The 25,869-nt window shown below is 47.7% G+C and overlaps 1 pseudogene and 1 gene segment (V, D, J or C); one reads left to right on the plus strand and one right to left on the minus strand.

Moving 5' to 3' along the window:
* Positions 1-206: 206 nt before the first annotated feature.
* Positions 207-2,561, minus strand: LOC135886435 (T cell receptor alpha variable 4-like). The segment is given in 3 exon segments: positions 207-505; positions 1,301-1,370; positions 2,538-2,561. Coding segments are annotated over 3 exon segments (393 nt in total).
* Positions 2,562-15,173: 12,612 nt separating this feature from the next.
* LOC135887268 (U2 spliceosomal RNA) lies at positions 15,174-15,315 on the plus strand (annotated as a pseudogene).
* Positions 15,316-25,869: the final 10,554 nt, after the last annotated feature.

Raw genomic sequence — 25,869 nt, forward strand, 5'->3', positions numbered from 1 at the left:
GCAGACAGCTGGTGTTTCTCTTTGTTCACCGGACGAGAAAGAAGTTTTATTCCCATCCCCCCTTTTTAGACTCTGAAAGGAGCGGGTCCTTTTTCATGCTTCACGATACGGAAGAAACTCTCTCTCCTCAGCTCGCCCAGCCAAGAGACGCTGCTCTCTCCTGCTCGGGGCTGGGGTGAGATATTGCGCGGGGCCGCCCCTGGCTGTCACGCTGTGTAGCTCAGAGCACAGTAATACACAGCTGCGTCCGCCAGTCGCACCCTGCGGAACTCAAAGACACTGGACGCTTTGTTCTGAGCGATGTATAAAGTGCCGCCCGCTTCGGTGCCGGGAGTCTCTCCCCTGAATCCACCTGCCAAAAACCGCGGTGCCTCGCTGGGGACGTGGCGGTACCACATTATCTTCTCGGTGGCCACGTCAGGGTGATTGCAAAACAGGGTCAATTTCTCTCCCTCCACCGCCTCTGCGGAAACGGGCTGCTGGATCTCCGCTCTGCCCAGGGCACCTCGGAAATAAAGGAGGAAAGAGAATTAATCTCAAGTGCCTTAGGACTCAATTCCCTTCTCCCTGCCCGCCTCCTTTCTGGGTGACTCCCATTGGGGCTTTCAAAAAGAGCGAGAGAGGGAGAGAGACTTGTCTCCGGACAGCTGGGGGCAAAGGACATTTAATTGCAGGCCTGTGCAAAGTCCTGTGGCGATAAAACGCATCTCGACCCCCCCCCCCCCCGCCGCAGCCCAGGTACCTCTCGTCTGCTCACCAGGCCGGCTACCAGGGGGAAAAGCGCATTCAAATCAGCTGATTCCAGTCTTCTGTACTTGCTCCCTGGTTCCACTGTCCGGTCAGGGCTAGGGACGGGGAACTGCACAACAACCTAGCAAGGGCGGTGACACGATATCTTCACACTCACTTAGCACCGAGGCTGTTAACGCAGCTGCGATCCAATGTGAAGCCATGACGGGGGTTCAGGGGATCTGGGTCTCAGCCTCCACCAGGATTAATTGCTCTTTGCAGCTGGCAGGGAAGGGAAGAAGCTTTACCCCCTGCGTGACGCCTTAGAACCTTCCGTTGTGGCTCTGGGCTGGAGCTGCCAAGGGGCTGAATAGCAGAGAACGGACTGGCTCTGGTCTGTACGGGCTGGCTGCTGCTCTCAGAGACAGGAGACTTGGGGGGGGGGTGAAGGCAGCACGGAACAGGGCTCATAGACGTGCAAATACTCTGTCGAGACAGGGAAAACATCGCCACCTGGGGACTATGAATAGGCACTGGTTGAAAAAAATTGTAGTAAGTGCTTATAACTTACGTCGGTGGTTCACGACCAGGGGTACTGCAGAGATCTCCCAGGGGTTACCCCAAGTCACCTGGAGAGTTGCCTAGTTTTACAACAGCCTACATAAAAAGCACTGGCGAATTCAGTACAAGCTAAAAATTCATACAGACAACAACTTGTTTATACTGCTCGAAACACGGAAATGTCAGTACGATATTTACATTCCAATTAATGTATTTTATCATTGTATGGTAACAATGAGAAAGTCAGTCATTTGTTGGAAACACTGTTCTGTGACACGTTTGTGTTTTTATGTCTGTTTTTTGTAAGCCAGTCGATTTTAAGTGAGGTGAAACTTGGGGGTAGGCAAAGCAAATCAGACTCCTGAAAGGGGTACAGGAGGCTGGAACGGTGGAGAGCCACAGCTTCAGGGGCAAATCTTAACGATAATTAGGCACCTAGTGGGACTTTCCCAAAGCAAATAGGTGTCTACATCTCACTGATTTCAAAGGGTGTCAGGCACCTAGGTACTTCTGTTTTGTTTTGGGATATATATATATAGTTTGTTTCCTTGTTTGTTTTATAGAATCTATCTCGTGTTTGTGTCTTTTCGGAGTTTAGCTTTTGTCGGTTTTTTCATGTCGGCATTAGTTTCATTGACAAAACTTGGTAGTGTAGACAAGCCCTGAATGTTGTGTCTCTGAGTAGCAGCTGTCGGAATAGCATGAACCCAGCTTCACAGGGGTGATTCTCTTTGATCTGTAAATCCTCATCAATGGTACGGTCAGAAATGGGAGAGTCTGAAGGGTAACGGGAGCTGGGTTGGTGTCAGGGGAGGGCAGAGAGCATGGGACAGAAGAACGCTGTTACTTGTATTGTTTATTTAACAGCACACCGCCCCCGAGCGGCAAAATGTGACCACAAATCGAACATGGTGCAGCAGATTTTCTTACACCTTTGCCAGTAAACCAAACTTTAGTTTCCAATACAGATAGTGAGTATTTTTCTGATGCAAGAGGTGAGGAAGGTCTTCTAAAGACTGTCTCTCTGTCTGTTTATACTGGACAGGGAAAGATTTCTGAACTGCACAGTACCAGTTCTTCTCCTATAATATATGAACTTTTCCACTCGGTAGAGCTCCTGTGTTTATTTGTTCCGTTTCAGTTATATTGAACCGTCTGGTTGCACCTTCCTTAAATAGCAGGGCTGGGGGAAGCTCTACAACCAGAGTTGGAGGTTCAGGTTTTTGTCTTTCCTGAGTTCACCTTACTTCGTGATTCATGACAGTCGCCATCCTTTCAGAAATGGCAACACTCCGGATTGCGGGGAAAAGAAAAAAGACAGAGACTTAAAGAGGTAGGGGGGTTGTGTGTGAGAGAATTTATATATTGTCAAGGTTCCTTCCCCACTCTGAACTTTAGGGTACAGATGTGGGGGACCTGCATGAGAAGCTCTAAGCTCAATTAACAGCTTAGATCTGGTCTGGCTTCCACCACTCCCAAGCACTAATTCCCTTCCCTGGGTAGCCTTGAGAGACTCTTCACCAATTCCCTGGTGAACACAGATCCAAACCCTTGGATCTTAAAACAAGGAGAAATTAACCACCCCCCCTCCTTTCTCCCACCAACTCCTGGTGGATCCAGATCCAACCCCTTGGATCTAAAAACAAGGAAAAATCAATCAGGTATTAAGAAAAAGGCTTTTAATTAAAGAAAAGAAAGGTAAAAGAAAACCCTCTGGGAGAGATTAGCATACCAGCTACTCTCACAGACAACAGATTCCAAACACAGAGGATGCTCCCCTGGGCAAACCCTTAGTTACACAAAAAAATACCCAAATACCCAATTTGACTATTCCTCTAATTGCACAAGACAGGTTACAAAGAAATAAACATAAACCTATTTATTTCCTTCACTAATACTCACTACTTAATAAGAGGCTGAATTCTGGAGCTTTCCCACTCCCGTACAAAGTGAAACTCAAAGACAAAGGGAACTTCCCTCCTTCCCTTTGAACCATCTTGTCCTCCCATTGGTTCCTCTGGTCAGGTGTCAGCTAGGCTAGGTGAACTTCTTAAACCTTTACAGGTAAAAGAGGCATTAACCCTTAACTATCTGTTTATGACATATATCGTTTCCAATTTCAGTGTTTTCAGACTTCTCCCCTTTTGCCCCCCAAGTCAACCCCGGTGCCCGCATCCCTGCTGCTCCACACAGGCCTCGCGCGGTTTTTGCGCAGTTCCCCAGCTGGTCCGTGTCACTGTGTCTCTCCCGGCGCAGTAATAGGTCGCGGAGTCGCTCACTTCGCTGGACGGTTTCCACAGCTGGAAGGATTTGTCCTTTTTCTCGTGGGTGGCATCGAACCCTTTTATGATCCCTTCATCAGAGTCCTCCCTTCCCGGGTCCCTCAGGAAGAGCCTGGGGGGCTGGTTGGGGAACTGCACGTACCAGAAGAGGTAAGGAAACCCAGAAATCTGATATGTGCAGTTCAGAAGCACCGGTTCCCCTTGCGAGATGAAAATGCTGCCGTCAGTTTGGGTCACTGAGTCTGCTCCATAGATGCCTTCTGTGGGGGAACAGAGCAGAAAAGACACACTCAGATATAATAGAATTTGAGGCGGTATACTCCGAGATAACCTGCATGTAACCGATACAAACAATGCAGCAAAAACACGATGATCACAGATAAGTACAATAAAAACCTGGCAGATTAACAAAGAGGTAATAGAAACAAAGTCTGCACTGAGAGACCATGCAAGCATAAAGCGATGCCATCAGATAAAACAGCAACATAATATTTAGACTCGGATATAATAGAGAATATTGACGCTCAGAGATATTAAATACACAGTATAAGCAATTTCATATAATATATATATATCGTTATACTCGGATAATAGAAAGAGAACAATGACCCTTATAGACAGTACAAACATAATAGATACAATCGGATATAATATAAACACTTCGTGATCATGGGCATTGAAACAAATTTAAATTGTGAAGTCAGGATAAACACATGGTTCGATAGAATGTAACAAAGTTGAGAACTAGAATCTTACTTAGAATAGCTGTGACTGTAACAGCGGAGAGCCAAATTGGAGACATCCTTGAGTTGAACGAGTCTTTGAGTAAAGAGAGTTAATTTCCTAATCCGGCAAGAATGGATTTGTCTTCTTGGCTAGTACCCCTAATTTAGAAAAGGCAAGAATTATGTCCTATAAAAGGTGCCTTACAATTAATGTTCTATCTCTGAGCAGGAGCTGTCAGTTGTCGGAATAGCATGAACCCATCTTCACAAGAGTGATTCTCTCTGCTCTAAAAACCTCTCTCAATGGTACTGTCAAAAATTGGACAGTCTGACGGGCAAAGGGGGCCAGGCTGGTGTCAGGGGAGGGCAGAGAGCATGGGACAGAAAAATGTGGTTACTTCTATTATTTACCTAGCACCACAGCGCCCCCACGTGTTAAAATGTGATCACAAATTGGGAAATGGTTGCAGCAGTTGTTCTTATACCTTTGCCAATAAAGCAGCGTTTCTAACAGAGATAGTGAGTATTTTTCTGATGCAAGAGGTGAGGATGGTCTTCTAAAGACTGTCTATGTATATGAGAAAGTAAGCAATATTTAAGTAATTGCATGTTGTAACACTTTTGTATTTTATGTCTGATTTTGTAAGCAAGTAGTTTTTAAGTGAGGTGAAACTTGGGGTACGCGAGACAAATCAGACTTCTGAAATGGGTACAGTAGTCTGGAAAGGTGGACAGCCACTGCCATCATGCTCGGGTTCCTATGTTTACTGGTTTCGTTTTAGTGATATTGAAATGTCCGATTGCACTTTTTTTTAAGAATGGGGCTGGGAACAGCTTTCACCAGAGTTGCTCATGAGAGGGTTGATGTGTTCTGGTCTTCACTGATTTTACCTTACTTGGTGATTCATGACATTCACCATCATTTCTGAGATGGTAACACTCCGGAGTAGGGAAAAGAAGGAAAAGACAGAGAGCACAAGTGTGTGCATCATGTGTCTGTGTGTGAGACAGATGTCTGTTTCAAGCTCAGTGTTTTCAGACTTCCCACCTGCTGCCCCTAAGTCACTCCCAGACCCAGTGCCCGCATCCCCACTGCTCTGCACAGACCTGCGTGGTTTTTGCTCAGCAGGGTCAGGTCGATGTCTCTGCGCAGTAATAGGTCCCGGAGTCGCTCAGTTCGTTGGACGGTTTCCACAGCTGGAAGGATTTGTGCTTTTTAACGTGGGTGGCATCGAACCCTTTTCTGATCCCTCCATCCGAGTCCTCCCATCCCAGGTCCCTCAGGAAGAGCCTGGGGGGCTGGCTGGGGGACTGCAGGTACCAGAAGGAATAAAGCGACAAGGAGTCCTGTGACACCTTATAGACTAACAGACGTTTTGGAGCATAAGCTTTCGTGGGTGAATACTCACTTCGTCACAGTATGCATTAAATTAGGCTTGAATAAAGACTGGGAGTCGATGGGGCATTACACAACGTAAAACTATTTCCCCATGATTATTTCCCCCCCCCCCTACAGTTCCTCACATCTTCTTATCGATTGCTGGAAATGGGCCATTTTCATTACCACTACAAACAGTTCTTTTTCTCTCCTGCTGATAATAGCTCACCTTAACTGATCACTCTCCTTATAATGTGTATGGTAACACCCATTGTTTCATGTTCTCTCTGTATATTGTGACAGACCCAGACCAGTGGGGTACAGGAGTCTGGTAGAGGGCAAATATACTGGTCACTGGATGAGTAGTTTTCTGTTCCCTGAGTGACCAGAGCAGGGGCTGCACTAGAGTAATCAGGAACCTGCTAAAACCAGTTAAGGCAGGCAGGCTAATTAGGACACCTGGAGCCAATTAAGAAGAAGCTGCTAGAATCAATTAAGGCAGGCTAATCAGGGCACCTGGGTTTTAAAAGGAGCTCACTTCAGTTTGTCGTGTGAGTGTGAGGAGCTGGGAGCAAGAGGCGCAAGGAGCTGAGAGTGAGAGGGTGTGCTGCTGGAGAACTGAGGAGCACAAGCGTTATCAGACACCAGGAGGAAGGTCCTGTGGTGAGAATAAGGAAGGTGTTTGGAGGAGGCCATGGGGAAGTAGCCCAGGGAGTTGTAGCTGTCATGCGGCTGTTACAGGAGGCACTATAGACAGCTGCAGTCCACAGGGCCCTGGGCTGGAACCCGGAGTAGAGAGCGGGCCTGGGTTCCCCCCAAACCTCCCAATTGACCTGGACTGTGGGTTCTTCCAGAGGGGAATGTCTCTGGGCTGTTCCCCAACCCACATGGTGAATCTCTGAGGCAAGAAAATCCGCCAATAAGCGCAGGACCCACCAAGATAGAGGAGGAACTTTGTCACTATATATATATATATATATATACTGTATTTTCCACTGCATGCATCCGATGAAGTGGGCTGTAGCCCACGAAAGCTTATGCTCAAATAAATTTGTTAGTCTCTAAGGTGCCACAAGTACTCCTGTTCTTTTTACAGATACAATGGTAGTTTCACTAAGACACAAGTGAAACAAAATCTGCACTGAGAGACCTTGCAAGCATAAAAGGGTCCAATCAAATACAGCAGCAACATAATACATAGACTTGGATATAAACAGAGAATATTAAAACTCAGGGACAATACAGGCAGCACATGCAATCAGATATAAGCAAAATATATTTACGATAAGATATAATAGAAATAGAGCATTAGCATTCTATAGACAGTATAAGCATAATTGATACAATTGGATATAATATAAGAACTTTGTAATGCTAGGCCTTGAAACAAACTAAATGTTGTAGGAAGGATGAAGACATGGTTCGATAGAATGTAACAAAGCTGAGACATAGAATGTTACTCATTTAGAATAGCTATGACTGTAACAGCGGAGAACCAAACTGGAGCCATCCTTGGGTTGAATGATTCTCTGACTAAACACAGCTAATTTCCTAATCCCGCAAGAATTGATTTGTCTTGTGGGCTAGTAGTTCCAAATTAGGGAAGGCAAAAAATCTGTCCTATACAGGGTACCTTAAAATTTATGTTGTGTCTCTGAGCAGGAGCTGCAGGACAGCATGAATCCAACTTCCCAGGAGTGATTCTCTCTGCTCTGTAAATCCTTCTCAATGCTACTGTCAGAAATGGGAGCGTCTGAAGGGCAAAGGACCCAGGCTGGTGTCAGGGGAGTGCAGAGAACATGGAACAGAAGAATGTTTGTTCCAGTACTAGTTTTATTGATCTTCTAGCACCACACTGCTCCCAAGCGGCAAAATGTGTTCACAAATGGGAAATGGGTGCTGCAGAGATTCTTACACCTTAGCCTCCTTAGTCTGATTTCACTGGCATTCTCACAGAGAGAGTGAGCATAAGACAGTGACTCACTCTCTATCTATTCATCCATGTGGCCTGGACAGGGGAAGATTCCTCAACTGCTCAGTCCTAGTTTTCCCACAGAACCTAAATTTCTCCACCGTGATTGTGGTAGAGTTTGTGTGTTTTTATTTATGAAGTCTTTGTGATATTGAACTGTCTGGTGTCACTTTCCTTGAAGAACAGAGCTGGCCCGGGGGCAGCTTTCACCAGAATTGCTCATGAGAGGGAGGATGTCATGGGATAAGAGGGAAGGTTCTCTCATGGATTGGTAACTGGTTAAAAGATAGGGGGAAAAGGGTAGGAATAAATGGTTAGTTTTCAGAATGGAGAGAGGTAAATAGTGATGTCCCCCAGGGATCTGTACTGGGTCCAGTCCCATTTAGCACATTCATAAACGATCTGGGAAAAGGGGTAAACAGTGAGGTGGAAAAAATTGCAGATGAGACAAAACTACTCAAAATAGTTAAGTCCCAGGGAGACTGCAAAGAGCCACAAAAGGATCTCACAAAACTGGGTGACTGGGCAACAAAATGGCAGTGCAGTTGATAAATGCAAAGTAATGCACATTGGAAAACATAATCCCAACTATACATATACAACAATGGGGTCTAAATTAGCTGTTACCATTCAAGAAAGAGATCTTGGAGTCATTGTGGATAGTTCTCTGAAATCATCCACTCAATGTGCAGCGGCAGTCAGAAAAGCGAACAGAATGTTGGGAATCATCAAGAAAGGGATATATTGCCTCTATATAAATCCATGGTTCGCCCACACCTTGAATACTGCGTGCAGATGTGGTCGCCCCATCTCAAAAAAGATATATTGGAATTGGAAAAGGTTCAGAAAAGGGCAACAAAAATGATTAGGGGTACAGAACGGCTTTCGTATGAGGCGAGATTAATAAAACTGGGATTTTTCAGCTTGGAAAAGAGGCGAGTAAGGGGGGATAAGATAGAGGTCTATAAAATCATGAGTGGTATAGAGAAAGTAAATAAGGAAGTGTTATTTACTTCTTCTCATAATACAAGAACAAAGGGCCACCAAATGAAATTAATAGGTAGCAGATTTAAAACAAACACAAGAAAGTATTTTTTTCATGCAACGCACTGTCAAATTCTGGAACTCCTTGCCAGAGGGTGTTGTGAAGGCCAATACTATAAAGGGGTTCAAAAGGGAGCTAGATAAATTCATGGAGGATAGGTCCATCAATGGCTATTAGCCAGGATGGGCAGGGATGGCGTCCCTAGCCTCTGTTTGCCAGAAGCTGGGAATGGGCGACAGGGGATGGATCACTTGATGATTCCCTGTTCTGTTCATTCCCTCTGGGGCACCTGGCATTGGTCACTGTCGGTAGACAGGATACTGGGCTGGATGGACCTTTGGTCTCACCCTGTATGGACGTTCTTATGTTCTTATGATGTGTCCTGGTCTTTCCTAATTGTACCTTACTTGGTGATTCATGACATTTGACATTAACCATACTTTCTGACCTGGAAACACTGCGGATTAGGGCAAAGAAGGAAACAGAGAGCTAAAGCGTGTGTGATTTCTGTTCCAAGTTCTGCCCCCGAGTTGGCCCCAGACCCCAGTGCCCACCTCCCCGCTGCTCCGCACAGCCCCTGCGCGGTTTTTGCGCAGCTCCCCTGCCGGTCCGTGTCACTGTGTCTCTCGCGGCGCAGTAATAGGTCCCGGAGTCGCTCAGTTCGCTGGACGGTTTCCACAGGTGGAAGGATTTGAGCGTTTTATCGTGGGTGGCATCGAACCCTTTTCGGATCCCTTTATCCGCTTTCTCCTGTCCCAGGTCCCTCAGGAAGAGCCTGGGGGGCTGGTTGGGGAACTGCATGTACCAGAAGGGATCGACATTAGCAGCGAGAGAAAATTGATAGGTGCAGTTCAGATGCACCGGGTCCCCTTGGGAGATGATAACGCTGCTTTCAGTTTGGGTCACTGAGTCTGCTCCATAGCTGCCTTCTGTGGGGGGAACAGAGCAGAAAAGACACACTCAGAAAGAACAGAACCGGGACTGAGACACTCCCAGACAGCGATGCTGGAACAGTGTTTATAGTGGGGGTGCTGAAGGCGGAAGCCATGTATTTGGGTTGTTATGAGAACTTCCAGCCGCGGGATGCGGCAGCACCCCTAATTCCAGCTCTTGTGCTCCCAGGTAACATGCATGGAACAGATTGAAACAGCGCAACATTACATGATAGATATAAAAATAGAAACGTAGTAGATTCCCTTAGTTATAATAGAAACGTAAAGAATGCGCAGAGAGACCATATAAACATAATAGATACACTAGCAACGTAGTTTAATTCGGGTAGAACAGAAACAGAACATTGAAACTCAGAGTCAATACAAACATAGATGCAATCAGATATCATAGAAAACAATAAATTTGGATATAATAGAGAACAAGTGATCTTAGAGATAATACAAACAATAGATACGATTAGACATAATATAAGCATTATATATTATATAATATAGACATTGAAACAGATCGAATGGTAAAGACAGGATACAGACGTGGGTCATAAAATGTGAGAACTCTGAGGAATTGAATCTTACTCACTTAGAATAGACACGATGATCACAGCTGCGATCCAAGGTAGAGTCATGCTTGGACTGAAAGATTCTTCGACGCAACAGAGCTAATCCCGAAACCAATATCAATTTATATATTCGGGTCTTGTTACTTCAATTTGGAGAAGGCGAGAATTTTATACTCTAGAAGGTGCCTTTAGAAATGTACCCGGTATCTCTGTGCTGGAGCTGCGCTTTAGCTGATTAACATGGACCTAACTTCACAGGAGTGAGTCTGCTCTGTAAATGCTTCTGGACGGTGCTGTCGTGAGATGGGAGCGGTTGAAAAGCAGAGTTTGCGGGCGGGGTTGCTGGCAGGAGAATACTCAGGGCAGGAACAGAATCGGATCATCTCATTGGTGTGTTTTTCCAGATCAACTCTGCCCACGCGTGGCAAAGCGCCTAAACTAGTAGGAGACAAGGTGAGTGAGGTAACACCTTGTATTGCACCGACACTTTTCAACCCGCTCTCTCACCCACAGAAGATGGTCCAGTAGAATATATTTACCTCACCCACCGTGTCTCTCTGATATCCTGGGACTGACAGGGCTACAGCTACTCTGCATAAATTAGTGAGGAATATTTTAGCAGAATCGGATTTCCCGATAGTTTGCCATCAGAATCTCCAGAGAAAAAATAGTGGTTATAACTGGTGCAAGGCAATGCCTGCTGTTACATAGACAGACAAATGCTTTATATCTATGCAGTATATTACCTCACCCACATTTGTCTTTGTGTATATGTCCTATTCACTGCAACATCCCTCCACCCCCCCTTTTCTCTTTAGATACTTACCTGCCTTTTCTATATAGTATAATTTTCCTCCGAGAACACCGGCCTCCACAGCTGTTATCAGAGTGAATGGGAGTTTTGTGCTTCGGATTGTTTCATACTTTGCAGTGAAAGCTGTGTTTCATCGCGTTCCCCATAATTGCCTAGTAGGAAAAATCCTGGATTACAGCAAACAGGACTCGTCGATCCCAGCGGAGACACCTATATGTTCTCTTATACGGAGTAACCTCTCTAGCCCCCGACTCTGTTACAAATAAAGTCCCCTCCGGGTCGGTGCTGGAAGCCGGGACTTCGAGTCCTTCAACGATGAAGTCGGGCCGCTGGCTGGGGAGTTGCCGGCACCAGAATATCCACTCGCTTGTCACGGAGGGGTGAGAGCAGGTGAGGTTCCGCCCAGCTCCCTCCGAAGCTCCTGCGGAGACCGGCTGCTGGATTCCCGCATTGCCCGGGCCACCTGGGAGAGAGAAGTTGGCGCCGAATTCACCCACATACAACCCAATTGCACCGTGTCTCCCCCCCCAGCCGCGTTGTAAGGAGACAGGATTTTCATCCGGATTAGTGACCTGGGACCCGGCTGGGGCAGGACACCTCACTCACTCGGAGCTAACACCATTAAGGCAGCTGCTATCCCTAGTGACAGCACGGTGAGGTTTGGGGGAGGCTGGGACGCCACTGGGCTGGGCCCCAGACCGAACTAGGGAGAACGGGGCTGGGTCTCTGTCCGGCAGCTCCAGAGAACAGACAAATCCCTAAACAAAAACCCTTGTGTCTTTTGTCTAGAAGCTGCCACCCGCCGGGATCACCCGCAGAGTGGACTGCACAGCCTTGAGTGTCCCGAGGATGGGCTGGGGTGGGGCAGGGACTGGGGTGGGGCAGGGTGGACTGGCCGTTCAAAGGAAGGCAGAGAGCATGAGGCAGAAGAATACGGTCCTTTGTACTATTTTTCTACCGCCACACCGCCCCCACATGGCAAAGTGCGTGCACAGAAGGTAAATATTAGTGTGTATATATCATTCCCCTCCCCCACCCCGTGTCTGACTTGCTTGTTTAGACCAGCGGCTCTCAACCCTCCTCCCAACCTGGGATGGGGGGAGTTACTATTTTTCATTTCCTAGGCAGATTACGCAGCTCCGTTCATTTGTTCCCTTTTTCCTGAGTTGATGGTGAATTTTGCTCTATGACAAGTCCTAAAATCCTGGGCTGGAGCAGAAAGAGGCGATGCAGACTGGAGGGCTGACTAGCGGGGAGGCGGTTGTGTGCTGGTCTCGTGAGAGACAGAGTCCAGTACTTGCAGAATTCCTCCTCCTTCCACCCCGAGTCGCTCCTAGGAGCCTGCGGTTCCTGCCACAGCCCCCGGGAGGTTTTTGTCGAGCTCCCCTACTGCTTCGTGTCACTGTGTCGCTCAGGGCGCAGTAATAGGTCGCGGAGTCGTTCAGTTCGCTGGACGGTTTCCACAGGTGGAAGGATTTGTGGTTTTTATCGTGAGTGGCATCGAACCCTTTTCTGATCCCTTCATCCGAGGCCTCCCGTCCCACGTCCCTCAGGAAGAGCCTGGGGGGCTGCCTCGGGAACTGCACGTACCAGAAGAGATAGGGAGAAACAGCCTCATAGGTGCAGTTAACAACCACAGATTCTCCTTGGGAGATCAGGACGCTGCCTTTGGTTTGGGTGACTAGTTCTCCATTGCTCTGTCCTGCGCGGGGAAAATAGCGTATTGTGTGCACTCAAATGTAACAGCAACAAAATAGATACACAGACAAAATAAAAACATAATAATATAAACACTCAGACTAGAGGCACAGTATATAGAGAGAGACATAATAGCAGCGTAATGATACACAAGTTAATGTACACATAACAGACTTATAGTAATGCAAACATGCTCAATACATAGAGATATAATAATATAATAGTTACATTGAGATATAATAGAAATACATAGATAGGAATAATAAGAACATTGTAGATACATTCAGATATAATAGAAAGACAACAGACACAGATATAATATAAAAGTATTAGGTACATTCTGATATAATAGTAACATGTTGAAAGAAAGTAACATAACAGAAATAGTACATAGAAACATATTAGATACAGGGAGGCACAATAAATACATAATACATGCACTCAGATAAAATAAATATAATTGATGGAGAGAGACATGATACAAACACAATACATTCAGATATAATAGAAACGTAATAGGTACGAGAAGACATAAAAGGAATATACCATTTCAACTCCGTTCTAATAGAAATATAGTAGATACAGACACCATGTAGACATCACAGATGCACTGAGATAAAATGGAAATACAATACATGCATAATACAGACATATTATATAAGCACAGATATAATGTATTGTATTTCCATGCATAATGCAGACATATAAACACACACAAGATTTTAGGCACTGTTAACATCAAGTGATGTATGCGGACAGGCTTAGCAGCTGGAAGAATACAATGGGAACAGGCTGAGGGATGGAATCTCACTCACTTAGGACAGACAGCATCAGCACAGCTGCGACCGAAGATAAAGGCATCCTTGGGTCTTCTTGGAATATGGGACCGAGAGAGAGAGAGAGAGAGATGGGTTCTCTTTGATCGTAGTTTCTGCAGAGAAGAGAAGGGAAGAATTTTGCCCGTTAGTTGATGGTTTAAAAGAGCCGATTGTGTCTCTTTGGTGGAGCGCCTCTCGTTTGAATAGCCACACAGGAGTTACTGTCTCTACTCTCTAAAGTGCTTCAGAAATGGTACTTCTGGAGATGGAAGCTGTTTGAAGGATTACAAGGGGCGGTGGTGGGAGGGACCGTGTTAAGAGAGAAGAGAACTCCCCGGCGAGGAAAATACGGTGTTGTTTTATTGTCCGGGGCAACATCGCCCCCACGTGGCAAAAATAATTTCGCTGCTGGGAAATTTTAGTAGCAGAAGCGAAGTTTCTCATATCTTTGCAGCCAGTCAAGCAGCCTTTTCTATAGTGTAGGTGGGTATTTCTTCCTGCATGATATGGGTGGGTTTATGAAAAATCTATATAATTATGATATTACTCTGTGCGTGTGTATATACACACTGTATAAACTAAAAAGCCCAGACATATATAATGTGTGTCTGTGATTGTGTATCTATTATGCGTACCACAGGGGGACCTTATGTTTAGATATATTCCTGCTTTTAAGTTAAATTGTGTTTGGTCTTATTCCCCATAATGCCAGAAATCGTACACCCCGCTTTAAGGGAAATCACAGGTCTGACTAATGAGCAGAAATGTTATTCTATATTCTTTATATGGAAAATACCCCCAGTCCCCATGACTTCCCACCTCCACGAATGCCATACAGCTGACTACATAGAAGTGACTGTCTCTGCTTTGCAAATGCTTCTGGTTGGTGCTGCCAGAGATGCTCACGTTTGAGGGTTTAGGGGCAGGTGGGTTGGTGGCAGAAGGGAACAGAACCTGTGGGGTGGGAAAATATTGTCATTTGTATTATTTCTTAGACTCCGCATTGCCCCCTAGGAACAAAGCGTCTGCGGGAGGGGGGCGGGAATCATGGTATCAAATGGGGGCTTCTGATAACTTTGCCAGTCAGGCAGCTTTCTGTACACACATCTATCCCAACACACAGAGGATTTTCCCTCTCATCTATCTCTTGGTAGGCAGTGCGGGGTTGTTTTACTACAGCAACACAGCGATTGTCTTATAAATAATCCGGATGTATTCTTTCTTTCTTTCTTTCTTTCTTTCTTTCTTTCTTTCTTTCTTTCTTTCTTTCTTTCTTTCTTTCTTTCTTTCTTTCTTTCTTTCTTTCCTTTTCACATGCCAATAATATTCACATTCAAATAACACAATAGAGGTGCTGATGTCATGGGAAAGGTTGGTTTGTATCATGGATTTTTTTAACCTCTTATTGTGCTTCATGGTTCTCTCTGAAGGGGATTTTCCTAGAACTTTTTCTGAAGGATCAAATCTCACTTGTCACCGAGGTAAACAATCAGGCGCACCGAGACCATGGTAAATTCGGCCCCAAATGTTTTAGTCATCTCTTGTCTTCCCTGATCGCCCCTCTCCTCTCCCCAACATGGAAGCACACCCCATATCCCCCCGCCCCATTGCCTACAAACACAGCCCGGAGTGTAGTATTTATTGTTCTCGGCTTTCTATGAGCTAAGATCAAGCGTAGTATCTGTTCTTATCAGTTTAATCTCTTCTGATGGACATCTGCACACACCCGTCCTGAAGATGGAATCTCCTGCAGCCATTTTTGAAAAATACTTCACCTCCCCAAGCTTCTCTACCAGAGCCAGAGGAATCACCTGGCGAGTCTGCAGGCATAACAGAGGTCTGCCCCAGAGAGGATGAGGCAGGGGAAGAAGACCTCATCTACCTCCAGTACCCGCCCCCTACAGGTCTCCTCCGCTGCCCCTTCTGTCTCCCTGTCCATGGAGTCCAGACCCTCGCGGCCCTCAGCAAACACGTTCGTAAGACCTACAACATACGGATTGCTTTCCGGTGTAGCCGCTGCAATCTCCCCTTCGAGACCCAAAAGAAATATAAGTTTCATCAAGCCACATGCAAGGGACCCCCCATGACCGTGAAGGTGAATCCCACTGACATCCTGCAGGTTCCAACCCCAACCCCCACTGATGGTCTGGCTTCAGCACCCCAGCCAGCCTCCCCAGAGTCACAGCAGATAAGGGGGGACCAACCGCCAACTGAGGGAAGCGTAACCCCCGCCTCGAGGACTGACGATGCCACCAAAAGGACCAGTCCCCACGCTGGACCCTGCTGTGAGGGGGACCACCACCACCTCGCAAGTCAGCAACCTCACCAGACGCCTCAGCGACCTCATAAAAACCATCCGGCACAACACGGATACGAGATGCTGCAGCGCTCCCCCACAGGTCACCTCATGCCACCCTGCCGTAGGAGCAACTAGCATCGTCCCCCAGGCTGCACAGCGAGATCCAGCCAATGGAGGAGCCTCCCATAGCCCCCAGATCCCACAGCCAGACCCCGCCCCCGGGAGACCCAACACCTCCTCCAAGGTTACCCAAAGAGCTTCTGACCACCAAAAACCCCCATGCCCCACCGAGGACCCACCAGCTGGATGCCGCCCGCAGAAGAACCAGAACCATCCCCAGCGCTTCCAAACACGACCGCGCCCTGACAAAGCCCAGCACCGGTGCTTCCAGAACCCCACTCCCTCCCGGAAGATCCAGTGCTGCCTCGGAGACACCGAGAGCTGCCCTCCCCACCGCACCAGGACCCCCGCCTCGAGACCCACCTGAACACCACTCCCCAGTCCGAGGGACAACAAGGCCGCAGAGCGTCCCCTCAGCACCTGAACCCACAGAGACAACACAGCAAGAGGAGCGATGGCCACAAGCAAGGGTCACCACGCCGTGGCAATCCGCCTGGATGGAGGAGCTGGCAAAGGCTGAGGACTTCAAGAACTTCAACACCCTGATGGACAGACTGACTGCAGAACTGTCTGCGGAAATTACGGCCAGAAGGAGGGAACCCCGGGAAGCCGCACGGGCCATTCGCAGATTCCCTGCGCCGAGCCGTAACAACACCGCCAGAGAAGGCAGGAGAGGGGACGTCGGCCACCGCTACGATCCGGCAGCTCCATCCCGTATTCAGAAACTATACAGGACGAACCGGACGAAAGCCATAAGGGAGATCCTCAATGGGACCTCCTCCTACTGCGCCATCCAGCCCAAAAGGCTCTACTCCTACTTCAAGGATGTGTTTGATCACGAGGCCCAGACCAACTTGCGATGCCCAGAGTGCCTTCCCCCGCTACCCCGGATCGACCTCACGGAGGACTTGGAGCGAGATTTTTCCCCGCAGGAGGTGCAGGCGAGGCTGACAAGGACCAAAAACACCACCCCTGGAAAAGATGGCATCTGCTACCCCCTGCTGAAGAAGCGAGACCCCGGCTGCTTGGTGCTCGCTGCCATCTTCAACAAATGCAAGCAGTTCCATCGCGTTCCCCACTCCTGGAAAAAGTCCATGACCGTGCTCATCCACAAAAAAGGCGACCGAGACGACCCCGGGAACTGGAGGCCCATCTCCCTCTGCTCCACCATCTACAAGCTGTATGCCAGCTGCCTCGCGGCAAGGATCACAGACTGGTTAGTGTGCGGGGGCACCGTCAGCTCAGTGCAGAAGGGTTTCATGTCCTGAGAGGGATGCTACGAGCACAACTTCCTCCTTCAGACGGCCATCCAGGAGGCAGGAGGTCCAAGAGGCAGTGCGCAGTAGCATGGCTTGACCTGACCAACGCCTTTGGGTCCATACCCCACCATCACATCTTTGCCACCCTGGAAGAGTTCAGGATGCCAGAAACCTTCATCCAGATCCTCCGGGACCTCTACAAGGACTGCACCACCACCATCCGTGCCACGGACGGAGAGACGGACGCCATCCCCATCCGCCGTGGCATGAAACAAGGATGCCCCCTTAGCCCCATCATCTTCAACCTGGCCATGGAACCGCTCATCTGAGTCATCTCCAGTGGCCCGACGGGCTTTGACCTGCACGGCAAGAAAATCAGCATTCTGGCCTACGCGGATGATCTGGTCATGACCGCGGACAACCCAGAGAGCCTCCAAGATATGCTAGAGGCCACCAGCCGAGCTACTGACTGGATGGGGCTCCGCTTCAATGCGAAGAAGTGCGCAACTCTGCACATTGATGGCAGCAAAAGGGACTCGGTGCAGGCAACGGGGTTCCAGATCCAGGGTGAGCCCCTCATCCCCCTGGCAGAGGGGCAGGCATACCAGCACCTGGGCACGCCAACAGGTTTCCGTGTCCGGCAGACACCCAAGGACACCATCCAGGAGATCTTGCAGGACGCCGCCAAGATCGATGCCTCCCTGCTGGCACCATGGCAGAAGATAAATGCCCTGAACACCTTCCTGATCCCATGCATCTCGTTCACCCTAAGGGGATCCGCCGTGGCGAAGGTGCCCCTTAACAAGGCAGACAAGATCATCCGGAAGCTGGTGAAGAAGTGGCTGTTCCTTCCCCAGAGAGCCAGCAACGAGCTGGTCTACATCGCCCACAGGCACGGTGGCACCAATGTCCCCTGCACTGGTGACCTGTGCGACATCGCGGTGATCACCCACGCCTTCCGCCTGCTGACATGTCCCGATGCCATGGTAAGGAACATCGCGGTGAACGCCCTGCGTGATGCAACAGAGAAGCGGATCAGCAGAGCCCCCTCCAACCAAGACATCGCCACCTTCCTGAGCGGCTCCCTGGATGGGGAATTCGGATGGGATCGGCGCGACATCGCTTCACTGTGGTCCCGCACTCGCAACACCACGCATCGCCTGGGGAAGCGCATCGGCTGCCACTGGGAGTGGTGTGAGGAGCACCAGGAGCTGGGAGTCCTGGTGCTGCAGATCAGGTCTGACAACAACACCATCGTCACCCCGAGCACCAGGGGCTTGCTGGAGAGGACTCTGAAGGCCACCATCCACTCGCTGTACGTGGAAACCCTGAAGCGTAAACCAGACCAGGGTAAAGCCTTTGAGTTGACCAGCAAGTGGGACGCCAGCAACCACTTCCTTGCCAGGGACGGCTTCACCCATTTCACTGACTGGTGGTTCATCCACTGTGCCCGGCTCAACTGCTTCCCGCTCAACAGAGCCGTCCGCCACGGGAACCGAGACAAGCGTTGCAGGAAGTGCAGCTACTCCAACGAGACCCTGCCCCATGTCCTGTGCAGCTGCAAACCTCACTCCAGAGCCTGGCAGCTACACCACAATGCCATCCAGAACCGCCTGGTGAAAGCCATCGCGCCACGCCTGGGGGAGATCTCCGTGAACTGCACCATCCCTGGTACCGACAGCGAGCTACGACCTGACGTGGTCGTCACCGACAAGGCCGAGAAAAAGATCATCCTCGTCGACGTCATGGTCTCCTTTGAGAACAGGACCCCGGCGTTTCGTGAAGCCCGAGCTCGTAAGCTGGAAAAGTACGCCCCCCTGGCTGACACCCTGAGAGCAAAGGGCTATGAGGTGCAGATGGACGCCCTGATTGTCGGAGCCCTGGGCGCCTGGGACCCCTGCAACAAGCGTGTGCTGCGGACCTGTGGGATCGGTCGACGCTACGCACGTCTCATGCAGCGCCTCATGGTCTCAGATGCCATCCGATGGTCCAGGGACATCTACATTGAGCACCTCACCGGCCACCGACAGTACCAGGAGTGACATCATTCTCCCACTACGAGAAAGGGACCAAGTGACCTTCTCCGTTGGATCATGTGAACTGGAACCATAAACTCCCTGAACATTAAAACTCACCAAATGAGGGTCAATCCATCCTCATCATCATATCCACTCATTATACTCCACACCCGAACATAGCCACTCTATGAACTTCATACCCTCATATCTCAATGCCTGTACTTTGACCCATCAACCTTTTACCCCCAATCAGGGATATTGCAGATTATGTATTCCTTATGCCACCTGATCTTAAACCAAACTTTGCACCCTCGCTAATCTGAATGTTATTCCCTGATAACCAAAAACTTCTATGCTCAAACTCTGTTCAGTATTTTTTTTATCATCATCTTAATTAAAATTTTAAATCTGTTCTTATCAGTTTAATCTCTTCTGATGGACATCTGTACACACCGGTCCTGAAGATGGAATCTCCTGCAGCCATTTTTGAAAAAATTGATGCTGCTTTACAGATATACTCTGATGATGATGATGATGATGATTTGCATATGCACTCTGTTGCTGCTACTTTGGAGGAAAATTCTTTCTCTCTCTCACTTACAGATACAGTCACGTCAACTGCTGATGCTCCTGCCTTCTCTACTCAGCAGAAGCCTATCCCAAAGACCACTCCTGGTGCCTCACGGAAGACCCAGACCACCAGCAAGGATGAAAACATCAGGAACTGGCCAAAGAAAACCCCCATGGATACCTCCGCAGGGAGACCTGGCTCCAGAAGGACAGCTCTTCGGGACTTCACATCCAGGAGCAGGACCTCGCCTGCTTCCCAGGACCAGGATGCTGAGCGCTGCCCTGCTGCTCTAGAGAAGGATGTCATGAGAGGAGCCCCCCCAACAACCCAGGACCAGGATGCTGATCGCCACCCCGCCGGAGGAGCCCCCCCCAACACTCTGTATCATCTATTTTTAACCATTTTCTAATAAAATTTTAAATTTATTGTTCGGGCGTAGTCTCTAAGGTACGACAAGAACTCCTCCTTGTTTTTGCTGATACAGACTAACACAGCTAAACCTCTGAAACTTGCATAGGCACTGAATTTAGCTGTATGACGTGGAAATCCATCAACTTCATGAAAAAAATTGTGCAGATACAGACAGGCATCATTTTCCTTTCCAAACGTAAACAGAGATCATACCAAAAGGACTGAAAGTAACAAATACATTACAATCAACATACCACACAGACTATGCTGAGAGATTGTGCCACACACTCTCAAAGAAACTGTGGAACCACCTGATCAACATCCTATACAGCAAACAGGAGAAGATCAAGAATGAGCTCTCAAAACTGGAGACTCTCATAAAAAAACCTACCTTCCACACAAACTCCCTCGTGGCTGGACTTTACAAAAACTAGACAAGCCATTTACAATGCACTTTACTTCCCTACAGAGGAAAAAGGACACAAAACTATCTAAACTCCTACATGCCACAAGGGGCCACAACAGTGGTATCCTTACCTCACCCAACAATATTGTTAATCTATTCAGCTATACTCTTATCCTGGCAGAAGAGTCTGTCCTATCTCGGGACCTCTCCTTCTGCCCCACCAGACCCACGAACAAGATACAGTTCTGCAGTGACCTGGAATTCACCGGCTCTGACTCAAGGAATATTTCCACCACACCACTGAATGGCGCACTAACCCACAGAAACCTTCCTACCAGCTGAAATTGTGGAAAAGCAGCATTACTTGCCCCATAACCGCAGCTGTGCATAACACAATGCTATCTGTGATGTTGCACCCCATAATGTATTATAGAAATATGCTTATGAGTATAAATATGACATAACTGGAATATGTTTTATGCTACATATGCCATGTTGTTACATATCTTTGCAAGGGTCATGTTCTACTGAATGTATTCATCCTATTCATATGATCATTTTTATATCTGAAGTTGTGAGCATTGGCTCTATGCTTGTATTTAAAGTGTTTGCTGTAGGAAGCACCTAAGGCAGATTTGGTCAACATAGTGTGAAGGGATTATTCAAGTAATTGGGAGTCCTTGGCTAACAGTGGACCTTGAGAGATGCCAATCCACATCTGAGATTTCCTGGGAACGTTCAAACTAATATGTAAACAATGGCGTTGGCCTGTAAAGAACTGAGTCATGCATGGACATGTGACTTGCCCATGTGACTCCAAAACTCCATCTTGTAGCTGTGAGTCTGCACAGGAGAACACAAGGGGTTTCCACCCACAAGAGAAAGTCTAAATAAAGCCAGGAAAACCCCTCCATTTTGTCTTCACTGGCTCAAGAGATAGCCTCTCCACCCCAGAGAGATGCCTGAAAGACACTGGAACAAAGGACAGTAACTACAGGGGTGTGAGTGATTTCTGGACCCAGACTAGGAAGGAGTTTAGTCTGTCAAAGAAGCTTACTGGAACATCTCTGAGGGTGAGATTTACCTGCATTTAGTTTACTACTATATTAGACTTAGACTTGCCTGTTTTTGTTTTATTTTGCTTGGTAATTGTCTTTGTTCTGTCTGTTATTACTTGGACCCACTTAAATCCTACTTTTTATATTTAATAAAATCACTTTTTACTTATGAATTAATCCAGAGCAAGTATTAATACCTGGGGGAGCAAACACCTGTGCATATCTCTCTATCAGTGTTATAGCGGGCAAACAATTTATGAGTTTACTCTGTATATGCTTTATACAGAGTAAAACAGATTTATTTGGGGTTTGGATCCCATTGGGATCTGGGTATCCAGGTGTTAGAGACAGGAACACTTCTTAAGCTGCTTTCAGTTAAGCCTGCAGCTTTTGGGGGACGTGGTTTGGACCTGGGTCTGGGTTTGTAGCAGGCCAGTGTGTCTGGCTCAACAAAGCAAGGGACTGAAGTCCCAAGCTGCCAGGGAAAACGGGCTTAGAGGTAGTCCCAACACATCAGGTGGCAGTCCCAAGGAGGTTTCTGTGACCCAACCCGTCACACCATCCACAGCCTCAGAAACTCTGACATTATAATAAAAAAGGATGACAAAGGAGGTGCTGTCGTTATCATGAATAGGTTGGAGTATGAAGAAGAGGCTGCTAGACAACCCTCTCACACCACATTCTACAGGCCATTACCCTCTGACCCCACTGAGGATTACCAAAAGCAACTACACCATCTGCTCAAGAAACTCCCTGAATAAGCACAGGAACAAATCTACACAGACACACCCCTAAAGCCCCGACCAGGGGTATTCTATCTGCTATCCAAGATCCATAAACCTGGGAATCCTGGATGCTCCATCATCTCAGGCATTGGCACCCTGACAGCAGGATTGTCTGGCTATGTAGACTCTCTCCTCAGACCCTACGCTACCAGCACTCCCAGCTATCGTCAAGACACCACTGACTTCCTCAGGAAACTACAATCCATTGGTGATCTTCCAGAAAATACCATCCTAGCCACTATCAATGTAGAAGCCCTCTGCACCAACATTCCACACAAAAATGGACTACAAGCCATCATGAACAGTATCCCTGATAATGTCATGGCAAACCTGATGTCTGAACTTTGTGACTTTGTCCTCACCCACAACTATTTCACATTTGGGGACAAATGTATACCTTCAAGTCAGCGGCACTGCTATGGGTACCCGCATGGCCCCACAGTATGCCAACATTTTTATGGCTGACTTAGAACAACACTTCCTCAGCTCTCATCCCCTCATGCCCCTACTGTACTTGTGCTACATTGATGACATCTTCATTATCTGGACCCATGGAAAGGAGGAAATCCACCAGGATTTCAATCATTTCCACCCCACCATCACCCTCAGCCTGGACCAGTCCACACAAGAGATCCACTTCCTGGACACTACACTGCAAATAAGTGATGGTCACATAAACACCACCCTATACTGGAAACCTACTGACCTCTATACTTACCTATATGCCTCCAGCTTTCATCCAGACCACATCACACGATCCATTGTCTACAGCCAAGCTCTAAAATACAACCACATTTGCTTCAATCCCTCAGACAGAGACAAACACTTACAGGATCTCTATCAAGCATTCTTAAAACTACAATACCCACCTGCTGAAGTGAAGAAACAGATTGACAGAGCCAGAAGGGTACCCAGAAGTCACCTACCACAGCACAGGCCCAACAAAGAAAGTAACAGAACGCCACTAGCTGTCACCTTCAGCCCCCAACTAAAAACTCTTCAGCACATCATCAAGGACCTACAACCTATCCTGGAGGATGATCCCACACTCTCACAGACCTTGGGAGGCAGGCCAGTCCTCGCTTAAAGACAGCCCCCCAACCTGAAGCAAATACTCACCAGCAACTACACACCATGGAACAGAAACAGTAACCCTGGAATCAATCCCTGCAACAAACCCCGTTTCCAACTCTGTCCGCATATCTATTCAAGGGACACCATCATAGGACCTAACCACATCAGCCACACCATCAAGGGCGTGTTCACCTGCACATCTACCAATATGATATATGCCATCACGTGCCAGCATTGCCCCTCTGCCATGCACATTGACCAAATCGGACAGTCTCTATGCAAAAGAATAAATGGACACGAATCAGACATCAAGAATTGTAACATTCAAAAACCAGTAGGAGAGCACTTCAATCTCCCTGCTCACTCAATAACAGATCTTAAAGTGGCAATTCTTCAACAAAAAAACTTCAAAAACAGACTTCAACGAGAAACTGCAGAACTGGAATTAATTTGCAAACTTGACACCATCAAATTAGACCTGAATAAAGACTGGGAGTGGTTTGGTTCAGGACAAAAGTAATTTCCCCTCTGTTGATACTCACCCCTTCTTGTCAACTGTTGGGAATGGGCCACATCCACCCTGATTGAATTGGCCTTGTTAGCACTGACCCCCCACTTGGTAAGGCAACTCCCATCTTTTCATGTGCTATATGTTTATACCTCCCTACTGTATTTTTCACTCCATGCACCTGATGAAGTGGGTTATAGCCCACGAAAGCTTATGCCCAAATAGATTCGTTGGTCTCTAAGGTGCCACAAGGACTCCTCGTTGTTTCTGCAGATACAGACTAACCCGGCTACCCCTCTGAAACCTTTTCCAAAAGAGTTAATCCCTACTGCACAATTAATTATCAATTGCAAAAGGCAGGCATTACCAGGCGGTGAAGTGAAATCTCATTAATTTGCACTCAATACTCGCTAAATGGAGGGAGTTTTGTTTTGCTACATTTGGGAATCGTTTTCTTCACAGTTTTATCTGTTTGTTCATTTATTGATCCCTCATCACACAAACATCGAAGTATCTGGGAATATTGTAGTTACTTTCTTGGTTTCACCTTTAAACCTGCTTCATCTTTTTTCTTTACTGAATCTGGATGCCTTATAATACTGCCAAAGAGTCCAACTTTCTCACGTTTAAGGAACAGCCAATCCCTGTATGGTGTGGTAAGGAAGGAGATCTTAGTAGTACCTTATTTTAAAAGACTAGGCTATTTTACATGGTTTGCCTACAGGATTTGGCTGCTAAAACATTAAGGTGATGGGGAACATTATAAAAATGATGATAGATGGGTGGATGGGTGGATAGATAACGGGCCGGGTAGGATAAACCAGTGGAGGTTTCACGTGACAGGGAAACTCAGAGCGTGACACAAAACACATTGACCTCAACATGAGTCCGTCGTTTGACTTAAGCTGTCTCGGGCTCAGAGCCTGAATTCGGATTTTCGGAGGGGCCTGAGGGAGTTAGGTGCCTTAATGCCGCTGAACTGCGTCTTTCTCTAGATTTCTTTAGAACTCACCCCGCTTAAATGTTCTCTTCCTCCTTTCTGGCTTCTTACCTTCTCCTCCCCACCCTCTCCCCCGCGACTTGTCTCCCTCCCCACCAACACACACTAGCTACCAGCCCCGGAGTAGGGGATTTATTGTACGGGAGCCTCCCCTGGCTGTCCCACTGTGTCGCTTCGAGCACAGTAATACACCGCTGCGTCTGCCAGCCGCACCCTGCGCAGGGCGAAGGTGCTGTTTTCTTTATCCTTGGAGATGTGCAAGGTTCCCTCTGGGTCGGGGCTGTGAGCGGTTCCACTGAATCCAGTCGCTATAAATTCGGGTCCTCGGTTCGGAAACTGCCGGTACCAGAATATATTATCAGCGCTGGCTGAGGGGTGAGAGCAGGTGAGGTTCAGTTCGGCTCCCTCCAAAGCTTCTGCCGAGACCGGCTGCTGGATCTCGGCTCTGCCCGTGGCGCCTGGGAAGGAAAACCAGACAGAGAATTAAGTTAGTGGGTATTAAATGTCTAAGGAATTTTAGGAGTAAAATCACCCTCCTCAAACCCCATCCTTCCTGGGACTGCCATGCCTGTTTAAACATCTAGGAAGAGAGAGGGAAGGAGGGAAGGGGGGACAGAGGTGGTGTACTGGGTTAGATGGATGGATGGATATTGGAAACACGAAATCTTACTCAAAACAAGAACCAGCACAATCGCGGAGCCCCTGATTGTTCCCATCCTCAGAAAAATCTGGATTTCTCTGCTCTTCTGCAGGGGTCAGGCCCTTGTCTCTCTCTCCAGCCCCGAGGACAGTCAGTGAGACAGAAGCTCGGTCCTTTTTTCCTAC

This window comes from Emys orbicularis, chromosome 12 (genome assembly GCF_028017835.1).
Source record: "Emys orbicularis isolate rEmyOrb1 chromosome 12, rEmyOrb1.hap1, whole genome shotgun sequence".
Taxonomy (NCBI): domain Eukaryota; kingdom Metazoa; phylum Chordata; order Testudines; family Emydidae; genus Emys; species Emys orbicularis.